A 17,201-nucleotide genomic window follows, 5' to 3' on the forward strand; every position below is an offset into this window, starting at 1 on the left:
CTCGTTCGCTTCGCTCGCTCGGTGGTTTATTCGGTGGTTGTGGCACAGGGCCAGGGATTATCTCACCATATACACCTCGGGGCGGGGCATTAACCCTTTATTATTCACCTGCTTTATCTACCGGTACTGGTTTTATAGTTGTTGTAAATACTAGGAGAAAGACTACAAGAAAGAGAGAAAAACTAGGTAATGCATTTAGAGTTTATCACTTCAAGGAAAATTTATTACACAGTCTTCTACTTTTTTTCCAGGGAGTTTGTTCAAAGCCTTTTTTCTAGTCATTCCTCGATGATATGTACATGTGTATGGAAATGTGATTTAGCGATGTTTGTATGAAGGCCCCCAGTGAGAGCAGTCTGAGTGACTTCTCTACTGATGAGGAGGACATCATTCCACAAGGACAGGATGGCGAGAAATCAAGGAAGTCAGAAAAGAGGAGGAAATCCCTGGAGGATCCTGGAAACAGGGTGAGGATTTCATAAAAGAGAAAGAGCAAGATTTTTCCTAGCCTGATTTAATCATTCTTCTATATATCCTGCCCTACATTGCCGGTGCTAGTTACAGCCCTGGACAGCAAGGTTTTTATTACACAGACTACATTTTCTCATCTTGAATGTTTGCGTATGTTTTTTTGGTCAACATTCTTTAACAGATCTTTACAATCTTACACATAACCACTTTCTTGTTGTTTTTTTTGCACCAGAGACCAGCATCACGCCAGTCTTCCCTTGACGGCAGTCACCTTAATGTGTCCAGTGTGACGTCCAAGGGCAAGGCAGAAAGTAGCAGGAAAGAGAACGACACACATGGAGAAGAGGAGTCCTTGGATGTGTCCAGGGCCTCCGACAGCTCAAAAGTCTCCTTTGACCTTCCCATGGACAATGCAGGTACTGTTGTATACTAGTAATCAGATTATTCAACTTCTCTGTTCTGGATTTGACTGTAAATGTATTCCAAGCGGCACAGATTTTTCTCCGCTATTATCATTAGGAAACACATCAACTTCATGTAATCCATTGAGATATGTTTGCTGAAGAAAACTCATTGTATACTTTAAAATTGTTCAGTGTACTCTAAAGTGCTTCAAAATTGTATAGGCTACCCACTCAAAGCATTTTATTGTGTGCTATTAATGTGATAGAAATTGACAGGTTTGGTCAAGTTAGAGTAGCATGAAGAGCAAACAAGTAACATGTATTAGCATAATATTAGAGACATTGGTAGGAGTAATACAAACAAAGTTTAGACAACATATGCTGCTTATATTTTTAATTTGTAAACTTGTAAAACAGACCTGTCATGTTTTGGTCATGCTATGGACATGTAATTTTGTTATATTCTTGAATAGATAGAACCAACAAGAGAAGCACTTTCTGAACCTTCCAGGTCCCAGTGCTGGTGTTGACGGTCTGTCAGTGGAGAGACTAACCCTACTGGGAAGGGTACACGTAGCTCGAGTTGTGATCGAGTCACTGCAAGTCAGCACTGGTGATGACAACAAGCAAAAATCTACCAAGACAAAAGACAGTAAAAACAAGCTAAGGGGTAGGCCACCCAGACCCTCTCCAAAAAGAGCCAAGAGGTATGTGCTGAAAAGTTGGATTAAGATTGTATATTATCAAGTAGTTTTGTTTGCCTTTCCCTCCCTGTTTCATATCCTTCAATTTGTGATGAAACAATGAAATAAAATAGCTCAACAAAACCAAGAGGAATATATTTCATGCCAAACTGTTACATCTCCTTGCAAAAAGGAAAACCTTGCTTAAGACACATTTTGGGCAATAGTCATGCTACTTGAGTTTTCCAGGGTCTGTAAACAACTATGTGTTTCATGTATGTGAAAATGAAATCATGGCACAGCATAGCCTACTGAACTGAAGTGATATTGAAATGTGTTGTTCAGCACCTACTTCGTGGAGTACCAGTTCCCAGTAGCAGCCAGCTCCAGGGACAAGGGTGGAGCCAGCGCCATGGCAACAGAGGTCATGAGGGTCGCATCCAAGAAAATGAAAGATGGAGGTACTAAACATGTTTCACAACTGCAGATTCTGTCAGAATATCATAAAAAATTATAAATTTAGTCTCTTAAACTTTAGTTTCTAATATCAAGTAGTCAAGTATATGAATGACTGAATGTAGATAATTGTGCACATCTCTCTTACGTACATTCATTTTAACAAGCTAACAAGTCTGTATAGCATGCATTTGTACAGTTGTACTTCTGGATCATGATTTATCAGATTGAATCACACTGTCATAGTTGCAACCTCATACATGCACTGATAAATGTTGATGCTTGATATGTGTCCTTATGATGTCTTGGTTGTAATAATGTGTGCCATTTTTTTCTGTTGTTGTGTTTGTAGTTATTACATTTGGGCACAGATCGATGTTTCCTGTCCAGTTTGATGGACCCTGTGTGGAACGGTGGTGGAAACAGCCGCTAGAGTTCAAAGTCTTCTGTAGGAACCCTGGTCAAAAATCTGTAAGTAGCAACATAGCTTTGAATCTTTTGTTCAATATACAACCTATTTTACAATCTAATTGTAGATAGTTGCAGTGATATCTTGCTGTGAGAATTTGCTGTAAGTGTTTTTTTACACAGTGGTGTAAAATTTTGTAGACTTTCCTATAGTATAACCGTATCGTGATATTTGTTGTTGTACTTTTCAGCCAGTCTTAAAGGGAACTTGTAGCCTTCCTTTGAAGTCAGTCTTGAAGTCAGAAGACCTGAGTGTCTTTTGTGACCTTGAGGTGAAAGGTGAATCCAGGTCAAGGTCATCATCCACAACCTCAAGGTCAGAGTCAGAAGCTCTGCAAGAGGGAGGACTAGGACCATTAAAGGTATTGTACATACAACTTTTCGGTTGAAATGATAAAAGGCTGGACCTTAAAAAGCTCACATTATTCTTGCTTGTGGTACCTCTATCTATAGTCTATAATAATCTGTTACAGTAAAGGATTGTTTTATTATTGTCTTTCACTTTTTCACAGGTGTCTGTTGAGTTGGCTTCTGACAGTAAAGACTTCCCCTCGGCTTTGGCAAAGACCAAGTTAGCGGAACTGAAGGGGTCGAAGGTGGTGCCCATCCCTCAGCCAAAACACAAACCTGTGACTGCAGTGCAAAGGGTTGTTCAAGACATTGTAGAGAAAGGTGCTTTTTTCTTCTTTGTGACTTTAGAAAACGATTTGTTACATATGTAGGTGTATGATACATATATTGATAGATATACAAAAATTTATGATTAGACTAATAATGTTAGCCTACATGTATTCTTGAGTGACTGTCTCTACCATGTTTTTTGTAGGCGCATAACTACTGCCACTGTATGGTTGCAAAATAGGAGTGTTTTGCCAGTTTACAGAGACAACCCGTGTTTACAGAGAGGTCCCGTGTATGGGGAGAGTCACACCCCATGCACGTTAAAGAACCCCCACACGTGCGATGGTGCGGTGTGCGATGGAACAAACCCTTCTGTCTGGAGTTGGTGATTCACTTCAAATCACCCGGATGGAGGCCTGGCGAACCTCCATACCGTATCAGCCACACGGTGATTCACATCATTCACCCGGACGGGAGACCTGGCGCATCACCGTCTTGTATTCAGCTAGAAGAAAGGGTGTGCCACGCCGTAAGGGGCGGTATAACCCCAACAGTGCTGTAATACACCGTATGACTATGACTGACTGACTGACTGACTTACAGAGACAAAGTATTTTGATGTGGATGGAAAGTTAATCTATCAATTGATGTGAATTTCCCCCACATACAATGGGAGTAAACATAAAGTGTTATATTCTGGATGACTGGAGTATTTATTTGTGTTTACTTACTTCTTTGAAATATTTTATTGTTCATCTACATGTGCAGGTGACAAAGCAGCTGTGCATACATCCGATCAGCCACCTGTCCGAGCAACTGTGGGCCAAACAACACCTTCCGAGTCTTCTGCATCCTTAAAGCCTCCCCTTCCACAACCAGCATCAAGGCATGGTCAGACAGGGGAGACAGGCAATCATGAGGTACTGTATGGTAGACTTCATATTGTTGATACAAGTACAAGTACAGCGGGGATGTCAGCATATAGAAGTTAGAACTAATCTATGCTATAAACATGTATCGTCAGCTATGGATGGATAGTTGCTGTTGAACATGCATGATTTCAGTAGGGCAAGTCATTTGATCTGTCTTCATTAGGTTATGGGTTTGGACATGATAGGTCCTGACATCTTTGATAACTGGATAAGCTTATTCTTGAGGGGCTATCTCTACCATGTTTTGTATAGGTGCATAACTGCTGTCACTGTATGGTTGCAGAATAGGGATGTTAGGTCAGATGACTATGCATTTTGATGGGGAAGGGAAGCTTGTAGATATGCAAACATTTGTCATCTGCAGGAGGCCCAGGCTTTGCATATGCTGCTGCTCGTCACAGAAGGCCGTAACATCACGCAGAAGGGGATTTCCTCTATGGCTAGCAGGGGCAACAGAGATCCGTACCCTCCTCCACAGCCAGTTCCTAGAGTGGGACCAGTAGTATCAGGTACAGTGTCAACATCTAGCATACTGACTCTCAGTTTGTATGGTCAAAACTTAGGGCACCTCTTCAATTTTTTCGTCTAGTGTGTTTCAAAATTTCCAACCCAAGGATGTTTTTTAATAAATTTTTGGTCAGCTGTATTACCCACATCATTTTTCTTTCATTATCAGACCTCTTATACATGTTGATACAAACCAGTACAGTTGACCAACCCTGCATAAGGACCACCTGGTCATTGTGGCCTGTCTTGTCCTGTCTGTGTAGACTTGCCACCTAGTGACAGTATATGGTGCTGCAGCTGCATGTTTTCTGCATAAACTGCATAAACTGATATATAGATTTTAAGATATGTGACTGGTGAATAGTCAATTTTACTGTTCATCAGTCTTTTATATTTCTAAAATAACATCTGTCTAACTTTGTTACAGGATTTCATGCTGGTTGTGACCTGTCTGTGCGTAACCCGTATTTGGTGTGTCGGATGTTCTGGTGCGATGAAACTGTTCGCTCCAACGTTTCCTGGGGCACCAACGACCCCCGCTTCGACTTCCATCAATCAGGCCCCGTCCTGCTCACTCCTGCCTTGCTGGAGCGCATGAGGAACAACTTCATGATAATCGAGGTCTGGGACAAGAAGACGTCAGCACAAAACGACGTCCTTGTGGGAATCGTGAAGCTGCCGCTCCACAGCTTGTACATGTCGTTCCGAGATAAGCGAATCACCCAGGCTCTCCTGAAGTCTCAGTACCCTGTGGTGTCAGTCGACAACTACATGCCAATAGTGGACCCCTTCACTGGTGTACAGTATGGGGAACTGAAAGTCCTGTTGGCAATGGGAGCTGTTCAGCAGGTACCTTCTTGTGGCAAATTCATCATGATTCTGTCTTGCTGTATAGATGGCATCCATCCAAGTTTTTGCATTGTAACCCAAAGTTTCTCTCTACCACAAGGGGACCAACTTCCTACTCTTACATATATCTGTTAGAATGATAACTGCTATATAATGTAATCCTATCAGCTATTCATTATTGAAGTCATCCTCTCTCCTATGAAACAAACAGTTATAATTATATTCCCTGTTGTCCCTTCCAGGTGACAGAACTACAGAGAATAAAGCTGGACAGGGATGATGTGATCCTACCTGACAGACCACAGCACCATCTGCACAGCAGGTCAGAATCTTAATTTTGCGGTAGTGAGGAAATGGAGTGTTCACTGTGGTTTTGAGTTCGCTGTAGCACCATACACTGTAGTCACATACAGTACTGTAATGGGTAAATGGTGGTTTAGGGTTCGCGGTGAAGCAGCCTCGCAAACACTGCAAACATAAAACCATCACGAGCGTTTCTGCATCTTGTCCTGGCACTTAACTTGCGTTTCTTATTTGGTGAAAATATTGTCTACAAAAGTGTGTTTTGTCCCCAGGTCCCAACAGGGTCCTGCCCCCAGTTACCCAGAACCAGGAGCACCCCCAGACCAGACGGAGCACATCTTCGAGGTGGTTGTGGAGGGGGTGCGTGGCCTGTCCCAGTTTGAGACAGCTGTGTGGGGGGAGGCAGACTGTTTCGTGCAGTATCACTTTCCTGCCCAGCAACAAACTGCGCAAGCTGGAGGGCCTACTGTTAGACATGGTGGGTGCCACCTTGTGGCAGAATATGGTACTGCAGCTGCATGTTTGACAGTTACTTGTACTAGTATATACAAGATGTATAACTGTTTTCTTTCTGTACAACTCCTTTCATGGCCATTTCCTGAATAACTGTAATGAGCTATTGCTTGCTCATGAGCTCATTACATAACTCAACCCACCCCTTGATACCGAAAAATACATTGAATATGCTTACAATCATTATGTGGTATTACAGATCAAAGATCACGCTTGATACACAAGAAAATGAAGCAAATACATACTGAAATATGTGCTTAATTAGCCAATTTTCCAACTAAAGCACTTGGAGTTGGAGTGTTTTTAGATTAAGTTTCTTAAGAGTATTAGCAGCATAAAACAGCTATGTGCTGTCACAGGTTTGTTTGAACCTTAAAGTTTGTATCTTCACAGATTCATGAAAAGCTCAATTCAGATGTAGGCATCACATCTGTTTTCAAACTTTTGTTCCCCTTGATGCAGCGATGATCACCCTGAAACCCCACAGAACAGTGACCACCCTGTGCGTGCCTGACCCGACGCTGCACCACACGACCAGGCACCGTCTCCAGCTGCCGCAGGGCACCCCTGTGCAGCGGGAGCTGCTCACTGCCTGCGCGGGGGTGGGAGGGGGCGCCGGAGGGATTCCCTTCGAAGTGTGGTGCAGATACTACTACCCAAACATCAGGGACCAGATCATTGCAAAGGTAACGCCTTGTCGGTATTGCCTTGCCAGTTTGGAAATAAAAAGGATATACATTGACAAGCTAAAATTAAAGAAACAATCTTATAAGTCACCAACATGCCAAAATGTGTTTCTTGTGCCTCAGGGTCTTAACAGAATCTCAAGGTTTTATGGTAAAGAAATTACAATAAATATTTTTACTAATGGTATTGTCTTCTGTATGTTAAAAACAGGCCACCCTCCCCCTGGCTAAGCTGTGTGGTATGGTCACCATGCACAAGCGAGGAGACACCAGCGTCCAGACGTACGCCCTCCCTCTCACGGCTGTACCAAGCGACGACGAGCCTCAGACCCTAGAACAGCTGGCCAAACTACAGGACAGCGGCCTTCTGGACGTCAGCTTGAACTACAGAACAGCGGCTGTCCACGTGGACAGCACAGGGGCCATAGGTCAACACGACGGCCTTCTGTCGAGCCCGCAGGTTTGCCTGACTGTGGGGCTGTTGAGAGCATCAGGGCTGAAGGCTGCTGCGCTGTCCCTGAGCCAGCAGTATGCAGATATGGAGTACCCGGCTGAGGTGGGGGTGAACGTGTACTGCAAGGTGACAGTGTCATTCCTGTCTCAGGAGGTAGGGGCTGCTTACTGCATGTAGTAACAGTTTCTTTATTTCTTGGTTTGGCTGTTCAGTACGCACAGCTAGCCAGGGCTGCCTAACTAGCCTGTGGCTATTATAGAGCTGCTGACAAAAGCAGAAACAATACAAATGAAATTTGACAAGGACAGGATACCTATCAATAACAGTATTCTGAATACATAAAAAGATAAGAATAAAAAAGAACTTTTTTATATACATGGTGTATTATGTAAATAGTTGTAACAATGTGCAACAAACTTGTTAGTTACTTGTAAGTTTAGCAACAATGTCTGTTGACTTAGTAGTACATGCAGAGAAGAAAATGGAGCAGATTCTATGACCTCTAATGAACAAAAAAACAAATGTGTATCAGTGGCGGCGGCACAGTGGGGGCAGTGGGGGCAGTCGCCCCCACAAAAAATATGTTGTGGGGGCCATCAAGCTGAAACCCATGTGTATTTTTTCACCAATAGAAATTTCATAAACCTACCTAGTCCACCAGCAAAATTTGCCCCAGAAAATGCAGGAAATGGTGAAAGGGCCAGATCTTAAATTTTCCCAAACCTCCCTTGCGACGGCTCGCGCCTAAAGCGCTGGACACGGTGAAAATGTATTGACACGGACCAAGCATCCCCCTGCCTGTTCTTTGTTCTATTCCTGGTAAAAGGAATATCCCTCTTACCGTGTCTTTTACCGGGAATAGAACAAAGAACAGGAAGGGGAACGCTTGGTCTGTGTCATCGTGTAGGCTTATGAGAATTAGTGAAAGGGTCCGTTGTCGCGGTAGGTGGTCTGTGATGTCACGCAAATGTTGCTCCCAACATGAACTCCACTCGGCATAGCCTGGCAGAACACTGGACGTGACAACATGCTCACAAATCTATCACCAGTATTTTGCCCCCACAAAGGAAATTTGCTGCCGCCACCTCTGTGTATGATATCCAGTATTGCTTTCTGTACTGCCATCTTTTTTCTGTTGATAGATTTAAGTCCAGCAGAATATTTTGCTTGCTTTTGTGAACTCCTACCTTGATAGTAGCCTTTCAGCACAAACGTACGATGAGAGCAAAAATATGTGAGCAATTAACTGATAGTGATATGATTTTCTTCTCTAAAATAAGGAACAGCATGTGTGTGATGAGAACAGTTCCGCGTGCGTTAGCATAAAAGTACAGTACTACAGATGTATGAAGTAAAAAAAGGGTAATAGTTAAGTAATGATGATATATTTTTTCTTTTCATAAATAAGGAACAGCGTGTGACGCGTACGGTGGCGCGCACGTTTGCCCCCGAGTTCCAGTATCACCTGGACTTCCCCTGCCCCCTGGTGTGGACGGACCCCCAGGGTCTGAGGGACGGGGCATGTCTGGCCGAGCTGCTGGAGGAGGGGGAGGTCGTGCTGCAGTTCTGGCACCAGATGCCAGGGGGCAGAGCAGGTGTGTGGCATGAAACTAGGAGACCCAAAGCTATGCCAAAGAATCTTGACTATAACATGTGCAAATACAAAAACCAGCAGTTATCATACATTACCATAGAAAGCCACTAGGGGGCACATTATTTGAACATTGCCACACCTACAGTCAACCTGCCTGCCATACAACACTTCACCCACTTACAACTCTACAAAAAAAATTCACACAAATGGCCACCGCCTCTGATTTTCTCTCACATACAGCCCCTTTATTTCTAAAATTGAAGATATTGAATGTGTTTGATATAAATAAGCTGCAAATTAGTATATTCACGTTTAACTGTCTTTCTAACAATCTCCCCGATATGTTTAAAACTTTCCTAAACCCTAATTCACATGTACACAATTATCATACCAGGCAAAGAAATCTACTCCATACCCCTCTCTTTCGAACATCATTAGCGCAGTCCACCGTAAAATATAGATGTGCCACAATCTGGAACAGTCTTCCTACAAATATCAAAAACACTTCTTCCCTCCTTACATTTAAAAATGCCCTGAAAACATATCTCATAAACCACCCTAGCCCCTTATAGAAATATTTATCCCATCTTAATTCATATTGCTATCATCATTTGATTTCATTGATCACACATTTTCTTCTTTGTATTATTATAACATATGACTGTGTTAGTTACTTCTCCTTGTTATTTATTGATCCACTGATCATACATCGTTTGTTGTATTATTATAACATATGATTGTGTTAGTTACTTATGTTTGTTATTTATTGATTTCACTGATCGTACATCTTTTGCATTATTATAACATGTGCTAGTTCTTTCTTTGTTTAAAAAAAAATTATGATTTCATTGATCATATATTTTGTATAAGCATAGAGGAGGAGGGCACAGCATAAACCGTTAAGGTTTTTTCCCTCCTCCTGCACCTGTTTTATATTTTATTCTCTTCTGTATCTATTATCATTTTGTATGTGCAAACTGAATAAACAAACAAACAACCAATTTTGATAAAGATCCAGTCACTGCTTTTTGAGTGATGCTGTTAGATATCAGATGAAGTTCAACCATGCAATAAGCTGCCTCGCATGACAAATTAAAAATGTACCTAGAACACACATCACTTAAGTTAATGATATCAAATGTCTCTGTAGTAAGAGATATAATAGTACATGTTGTAGTTACACTCAGGGATAAACAAGTCCACTAGCCCTATAGTCCCGGGCAAGTGAAAATGCCAATCGGGCAAGTGCATGTCCTTCCCCACTTGCCCGATCGGACAAGTTAGCTTTTCTCCATTGAGTGAGATTTTGATGTACTTACTACTTTTCAAAGTCATGACATCAAGCATTGATTAACACAGAAAATAGAGCCAATAACAAAAATTCCATTGAAGGCCATGAATATACATAGAAAAATGTCATTTAGATTTCGGGCAAGTGAAAATTTGGTTCGGGCAAGTAAATTTTTTAAGTACTTGCCCGATAGGACAAGTCAATTTTAGAAAACTTGTCCAACCCTGTACACTTACAGCTTGATCATGTGTACTGTAAAAATGATTCAACTTAATAAATGTTAATTAAGTTTTTCTTGGCCAAATTCACAACTGTTTTCCTTGCCTGCTCTGGTTCCTGCTAGACTTGGAGGGTCAGTATGTTGATGTCGGCCCCAGGGAGTCCCAGGTAGTGGGCAGACGGCTGTTCCACAGTACGGGGGATGTTCTACTGGGGACTACAGTCCTGCCACTGGCAGCCCTGCTGCACAACAGGACAGGTACAGGATGACAACAGCCCTCTCTTTTTATCTCTATTACTTTCCTTGGTGATTGAATGATTAAGCATCTTATCTACATGTAGAAAAAATGTGCAGGTCTTGCCACAGATGTTTCAGCAGCATTTGCACTAGCTACTGTACATACTTTTACATTGTATTTTTTTGGGAGACTTAAGTTTGCAGTAGATGGAGAAAGGTCTTGGTGGTGTTCTGAATTCATAGTTGGAACAATTTTGTAGTACGGTAGTAATACATTGAAAAGACATAATTACGGCAGAGAAATCACTGTGAAAACGACAATAAAAGTGTCAATATCTACAGTATGAGCAGCAAAGAATTGTCATGTAGAGCTTTTAAAGTAGGAAAAACTTGTACCTGATGTGCGATTTACATTCTACTTCTTTCAAATTCAGGATTACATGGGTGGCACCCCATCACCCGGCCTCCCATTGGCTGGGAGAGAGGCGAGGATAACATGCATGACAGTCCTGCAGACCCACCTGACCAATCACACGACAGTGATGGGTTACAGCGCGTAGTGGGCGGAGCGGAGCTGTCTGTCAAGTTTGCCCATGCCGATGACAGGGAGAGAGTGGTGCATGCTGGGAGGACCATGGGCTGGTCTCCAGAGGATGATGTGGAGGACCTTTGGATGGATGATGGTTTGTTTGTTTGTTTATTGTTCTGCATAACTGGTAGGCATAACACACCATGATAAGTAGGTACAAGCTACGATGTACATACAACCAAACTAAGGTTTGAACCATGCATACCTAAATGGAATCACTCATTTTGATAAGGTTTTTTAATGTGGTGGAGGTGTGGCTCCTTTGGCCCCATTCAAGAGAACATCCCTATGCAAAGCTAGGTACTCATTTTCATCTGAGTCAAGTAAGGAAATAGGTGCAAACAGTTCATCATTTGGGCCTGCTAGGGACCTTGCTACCTGGCACCATGATTGTAAACTGTTCCAACCTTCAACATCTAAATCCTTATTTAACAGAAGGATTCAGCTGGTAACATGCTATATGGCATGATACCACCAAAGTATTATGTAGCTAAGAATTTTGTCTGCAAAATATGTTGCAAAGGAAGGCAGTTTTCACAACTTTGCCATAGAAAAATCCAAATTTTGCTCAATATCTTTGTGATTCAAAATACAGGTGACAGCTCCAAAATGAACTGCTCTCACAAGCTGCTTACCATGTCCTTTAATCCATAGACCTAAGTTTCATGGTTTTGACTATTTACAATGGATGACCTGTGACTCTTAACATGCCACAGACGACTGCTCCATGACAAAGACGTGTGAGTTGTTGGTGTCGGTGTCGGATGTCTGGTTCCCCCTGCACTGTGCCCTTCTGATTGGTCAGGACAAGCTGGACAAGTCTGCCCGGTGCTACATACGCTACAAGTTCTATGACAAAGGTGAGTAGTATGATGTTTACAGTCAAGCCTATCTGTGGTAAGCCACTCAATGGTCATAGTAGTTAATACTTGGGTCAGTAAGAAAAATAATCTTACTTTAACTTAGGAACTGTAAAAAAGGAGAAATAGTGACCAGGTGGAAATTCTGCAGGCCACTAGCATAGGTTTGACTGTGATTTTACTTTGAAAAGTAGATCTTAAGAGTCAGAGAATTATAGACTAAGTGCATAAATCTAATCATTTCCCCTGAGCCTTTTCGTCTTCTCTTTGTCAACATTCTTGCCTTGGTTTGCTTCTTCTTGTTCAACTAGGTCATCAGTGTGCAAAATTTGATGTTTTGAGCTTGATCCAAATCTTGAGTTTCTGTGGTTGATTAAGCTTCTAGATGGTTGAGCACTTTCTATGACCAAACTAATGGTTTGGGGCAAGTCTGCTGCCTACATTATCCAAGGGATTTGCAAATAAGCCATGATATGGTCTTTTTACATAAACATCTTGTACAAGAGAAGACCACAGGTCATGTACTGTTCTTTCCCTGGATAAGTATGTTTAATGAATGATAATTGAATCATGTCGTTTGTAATGTTTTGTTGTGAGTCAGACTGATAAACAAGAAGCTTCATGTTCAGTTAACAAAACTTTTATTCTAATCTTGTGACAAAGTCAAACTCCAGCGTGACAAAGCAAAATAAATGAAAAATATAGTCTAGGGTTTCCCTCTCTCTAAATACGTAACTGTACTAGACACAATGTCATCTTTCTACTCCAGGTATACATTACATACCAGTATACATAAAATACAGTATAAGAAAATATAAATATAATATAGCAACACATTCCCAATATGTTCTACTTTTTTAATGAACAAATAAAATAAATAAATAAATAAATATGTATCTATCCAGCTCCATTCTACAGCAATGTGCTAAGCATAAATCATCTCTTTCATCATAAGGTTCTGCACAGTGCATTATGAAATACACCTTTCCACAGGCAAAAAAGTAAATGGCAGCAAAGTTGCATGAGCCTTATTCCAATGGGATTCTGTATAACATCAGACGGTCACTAAAAGGATTTTTTAACTTTTAAATGGCGCCTCCTGATTGGTCAATGTTGCCTGGCTATACGACAATTATGCTAATCAGTTTTTGCAAAGCAAATATCTCATTGTGAGATACAACCCCACATGTTACCCCTTACTGGGATAGATTTAAAGAATGCAACATGTCGTCAAGCATACACGGTACACGAGACGGTTGCCAGGACGAAGCTCGTCCGTCTCACGGGATGCTCTCACGCTCCTCCAGTTCGGCAAAGACGCTGGACAGGTGGCTCAGGAAGATTTCGTAGTCACGGAAGGTCAAGTAGGCGCGCAGGGTCATGTAAAACTCACTGGTGGCTGTGCCAGGGTCGACATGCTCATTGGTGTTGTCCAGGGGGTGACCCAAAGCGTTGGCCTGAAATCCAGAAAACAATGAATGATTAGAAAATTAGAGGTACAATTTCTATGTCATGTTTTACAAGACGTAGTGATGTAAGAATGTAAGAGGGCAGAATGGGCTGGTTGGGACAACCCCACCATAACTGACCTTCGTACTCTATTGTTCATGTTGGGCAAAGTTCAACTTTGCACAGGTAGACTTTTAAGCTTTGGTTCGTGTATGTTAGCACTAGAATTCCATACAAGATGTAGGTCATCATTCAACAAAGTAAGGTTAAGAAAGATACCGCTCGGTAAGGCTCAATTAATTGCCTTTTCAACTTGTCGATTGCTTGTTTTATTCAAGAAAAAAAAAGCTATTTACCGTAACAGCCAGGGAAGTCTGGAGCTCTTTTGTTTTGTCATGGACCTCTTCTACCTGGCGACGCACAGCTTCCACCTCTCCAGTGTTGTCAGCTGCCTCAAGTGCAAGTTGATCCAGCTTCACTGCTTCCAGATGCCTCTCAAAGATGTGGAGCTGAGACTTCAGGGTTTGAAATACCTCAGAATCCTGCAGAAAGGAACAAGGATGAGCCATGAGTCATCAGCTAGCTATAGACATCTTTGTGTTGGTTCTGTGTCTACAACTAAACATACTTCTTGGTTTCTGTCTTACGGCTGTGTTCTCCTTTTGGAAAGAATGATTCAATTGCCGGTGTAAATGCCTTGTTTGCCGAGCAAACCTTTATTGTGGTGGACAGATTTATTTACGGACACACTTTGTCTGGTCAGAAACTACATAAAACACTTGTAGCTATTTTGAACCTTGCCTTGTCATGGTTTCTGGATGGGAATTTCTCATAATAAACAAGGGTTTGTCAAAGATATTTTTGATTCAATGAGAAGAGAGCAAGGGCATTAACTATAGAATGTGGACAGATTTATTTATGGACACACTTTGTCGGGTCAGAAACTATGTAAAACACTGGTGGCTATTTTGTACCTTGCCCAGTCATGGGTTTTGGATGGGAATTTCTCTAAATAGGTCTGATATTTTAGATTCAATGACTAAATGAAAAGTGAACAAGGACAAACTATAGAATGTGACAGATCTGACAAAAAATTTTTCCTTGAGACACAATAAGAGTTTGTCTTGCCAAAATCCTTTCCAGTAATTGTTATCAGAAGAAAATATGATCATGCTGCCCCCTTACCTCCATTGCACTTGTTTCGATGTCCTCAGCTTTTATGATGTCCTCAGAACTAGGGAGTGTGGTAACGGAGAGATCCGGGTAGCTGGCTGTTCCACTGAAGTGAACAGTGTTCTGTAGGACAAAGAAGAAGTACATGTATTAGTCTTTACTGAGTTTGTGGTTACGCAGTCTGGTATCTTATATTCGATTTTCCAGCAAGAAACTCATTCTCTATATTGGTGGCTTCTACAAAATTTTTTTCGGACCAATTTTGTACACTTTAAGTTGGAAGTATTGTCCAAATGATTTTTCATTCAAGATTCAGTGTCAAGTGATGCAAGCAGTTTCACAGTCAGCATATTGTACAACTGCCCCTGTAGAAAAGGGTTTGATGCTACACTATTTAAATCAAACTTGCTGATAGGAAATTGAATTACACAGTATTATCTGGTTAGGGTATAAACATATGCACTACCATTTTGCACTGTGGCAAATCATTGACAGTCTAACTGCCCAACAGACAGGCAAGCGGGTACGGATGGTGCATTGTATTTTTAATATTATTAGGTACTTACAATGGTTCCAAGGGCCGTAGTTGTACGTTCCAAAACAAGCTCCGTCTTCTGAAGGCTGGCGGTTAGAGCTTCGGTTACAGTCTGCTGTGAGCGGACAGCAGGAGCCACTGTTGTGACTGGCACTGCTGCTGCAGAGTGGAAGACACCGCAGAAAACTGCCAACATGTACACTGCTGTCATCTGTGCCATCGTAGTGGTAGCCTGGAGGTTTGTCTGGAGGGAGGAGAGCGTGGTCTTCGTAGCGTCGTGGACCGAGGGAGTAACTTTTCCTCTCCAGCAGGCTTGTATTTATGGGGACCATGATGTTTTTTTAAGTAGGTGTCATACAGGTGTAAATATCCTGGCAGGAAGGTGGGAAAACTGGGGGAATACAAAGAATCCAATAAATAAGTATGTAAGTGAGGGGGTTGACGTCAGTAGTGAAGCGTCTCTTCATCCCTGCCCCTGAATTCCTGGAAGATTTCTTGATCAATAGGGGGGAACCCCCACCATTGGTGCCAAGCCTCTGGGATTGTGCTTAATCAAATTTGTGACGTCACACTTCCTGGCTCTCCAGTGCTACCTGCTTGACACGCCCACTTCTTACGTAGACAAGCAAGAGGAGTACTTGTGGGTCAGTTGCCGGAAACTCTGTGTACTTGTTGGTTAGTTGCCGGAAACTGTGTGTACTTGTTGGTTAGTTGCCGAAAACTGTGTGACTGTACTTGTGGGTTAGTTGCTGGAAACTGTGTGTGTGTCAACAGCAGGAATGTGGAATGAAAGTATAGCAGGGGCGTACTCATGAACACTCATGGAACCTACATTGTACTGAAAACGGGTTGTCAAACAAGAAGCCACAGCCCGAAAGTGTAAAAAGGATAGTGGGAAGTACTGTAAATGCATTTAAGTTCGCGGGGATTTACTTTCACAGTAGCGTGAAAATGGTGTGTTCGCAGTGGTTTTAAGTTTGCGGTAGCGCCATAGACTGTAGTCTAAAACTATAATGGGAAAATGTTTCCAGTGGTTTAAGTTCGCGGTGAAGTGGCCACTGTGAAATCCGCGAACATAAAACCACCGCGAACATTTTTGCATTTACAGTATATCAACTTAAGCTACTGCTGGTAAACAGGTGGTTGTTTTAGATACCTGCAGCATAGGTTTTTTTTAAGCATTTTCTGTCATACTTTTATGGTAACATTAGGAAAATGTGTAAAAAAAGATTGTATAAAAGCTGTGATGTCTTTTTTGTTTATCAAAATTTCTTTCTAAAGTAAGTCAACTATCATCACAGGAACTATTAAAACAGCTTGTTTATATTAAGGCTTCTGAGTCTGCTGTTTATTTTTCTTCAAGTGCATTCAAACAGAAAAAGGAGGAAAAAGCACTGCAAGCCAGTCTGTTTCCGTTCTTTAAACAACTGTCAGAGCCTATCCCTTAATTGCATTTCCTGTGTAAAACTAAAACAAGCATATATGTTATGCAAGGAATAAATAAGGAGTAAAAGTTTAACAACCAAGTCAATAAACATCTTGTTTGAGAGATGACTAGACCACCCATACCGTTTGTTTTGTGCCCGGAAAATACTGAAAGTAAACTGGTAAAAAAAGGTTTAACAATAATATTGACTTTTACCATTGTCAAGGTGTGTGGAGCACTGTTTAGTCATAGGGATATTACTAACTGTTCTAATAGACAGGAACCTTAGTCATAAGATTGGAGAGAATATGTTGTATTACTATTATGTACCAAATCAAGGCAAGAATAAAATTTAGCCAGGAAGGAAGTGGAGCCCCCACACTTTGAGGTGGGAATGAATTTCTTATGACTGGAATGAAGCATTTTACCACCTCTTTTTTTACCGTTTTTGGTGTGTCCGTGTGTCAGTCTGTGTGTCAG

At 41.6% G+C, this 17,201-nt stretch overlaps 2 protein-coding genes across 3 annotated transcripts in view; one reads left to right on the top strand and one right to left on the bottom strand.

Moving 5' to 3' along the window:
* Window positions 1-17,201, top strand: part of LOC118423065 (C2 domain-containing protein 3-like) — a 40,480-nt gene that overhangs the window by 7,741 nt on the left and 15,538 nt on the right. For both annotated transcript variants that reach the window (XM_035830972.1, XM_035830973.1), the window contains exons 11-28: window positions 339-467; window positions 704-887; window positions 1,387-1,582; window positions 1,904-2,019; window positions 2,367-2,485; window positions 2,674-2,844; window positions 2,995-3,154; window positions 3,872-4,023; window positions 4,400-4,544; window positions 4,970-5,391; window positions 5,634-5,713; window positions 5,967-6,172; window positions 6,670-6,893; window positions 7,105-7,500; window positions 8,756-8,942; window positions 10,576-10,710; window positions 11,124-11,372; window positions 11,995-12,138. In XM_035830972.1, the coding sequence (XP_035686865.1) occupies window positions 339-467; window positions 704-887; window positions 1,387-1,582; window positions 1,904-2,019; window positions 2,367-2,485; window positions 2,674-2,844; window positions 2,995-3,154; window positions 3,872-4,023; window positions 4,400-4,544; window positions 4,970-5,391; window positions 5,634-5,713; window positions 5,967-6,172; window positions 6,670-6,893; window positions 7,105-7,500; window positions 8,756-8,942; window positions 10,576-10,710; window positions 11,124-11,372; window positions 11,995-12,138 (3,415 nt within the window). The remainder of the gene's footprint in view (window positions 1-338; window positions 468-703; window positions 888-1,386; window positions 1,583-1,903; window positions 2,020-2,366; window positions 2,486-2,673; window positions 2,845-2,994; window positions 3,155-3,871; window positions 4,024-4,399; window positions 4,545-4,969; window positions 5,392-5,633; window positions 5,714-5,966; window positions 6,173-6,669; window positions 6,894-7,104; window positions 7,501-8,755; window positions 8,943-10,575; window positions 10,711-11,123; window positions 11,373-11,994; window positions 12,139-17,201) is intronic.
* LOC118423119 lies at window positions 12,436-16,217 on the bottom strand. The gene is made up of 4 exons (XM_035831121.1): window positions 15,327-16,217; window positions 14,773-14,883; window positions 13,944-14,129; window positions 12,436-13,595 (listed from the first exon to the last, which is right to left on the bottom strand). The coding sequence occupies exons 1-4, from the start codon at window positions 15,513-15,515 to the stop codon at window positions 13,419-13,421; spliced, it is 663 nt and encodes a 220-aa protein (XP_035687014.1). The 5' UTR covers window positions 15,516-16,217; the 3' UTR covers window positions 12,436-13,418.

The sequence above is a fragment of the Branchiostoma floridae genome, chromosome 9 (assembly GCF_000003815.2).
Source record: "Branchiostoma floridae strain S238N-H82 chromosome 9, Bfl_VNyyK, whole genome shotgun sequence".
In the NCBI taxonomy this organism is placed as follows: Eukaryota; Metazoa; Chordata; class Leptocardii; order Amphioxiformes; family Branchiostomatidae; genus Branchiostoma; species Branchiostoma floridae.

Bases quoted from the DNA above. Each gene is read 5' to 3' on its own strand.
- LOC118423119 (XM_035831121.1), bottom strand. From the start codon at position 15,515: ATGGCACAGATGACAGCAGTGTACATGTTGGCAGTTTTCTGCGGTGTC. The intron at 14,884-15,326 runs GTAAGTACCTAA...TTTGTCCTACAG, and splicing joins CTACGGCCCTTGGAACCATT to AACACTGTTCACTTCAGTGG. The intron at 14,130-14,772 runs GTAAGGGGGCAG...TCCTTTCTGCAG, and splicing joins TCGAAACAAGTGCAATGGAG to GATTCTGAGGTATTTCAAAC.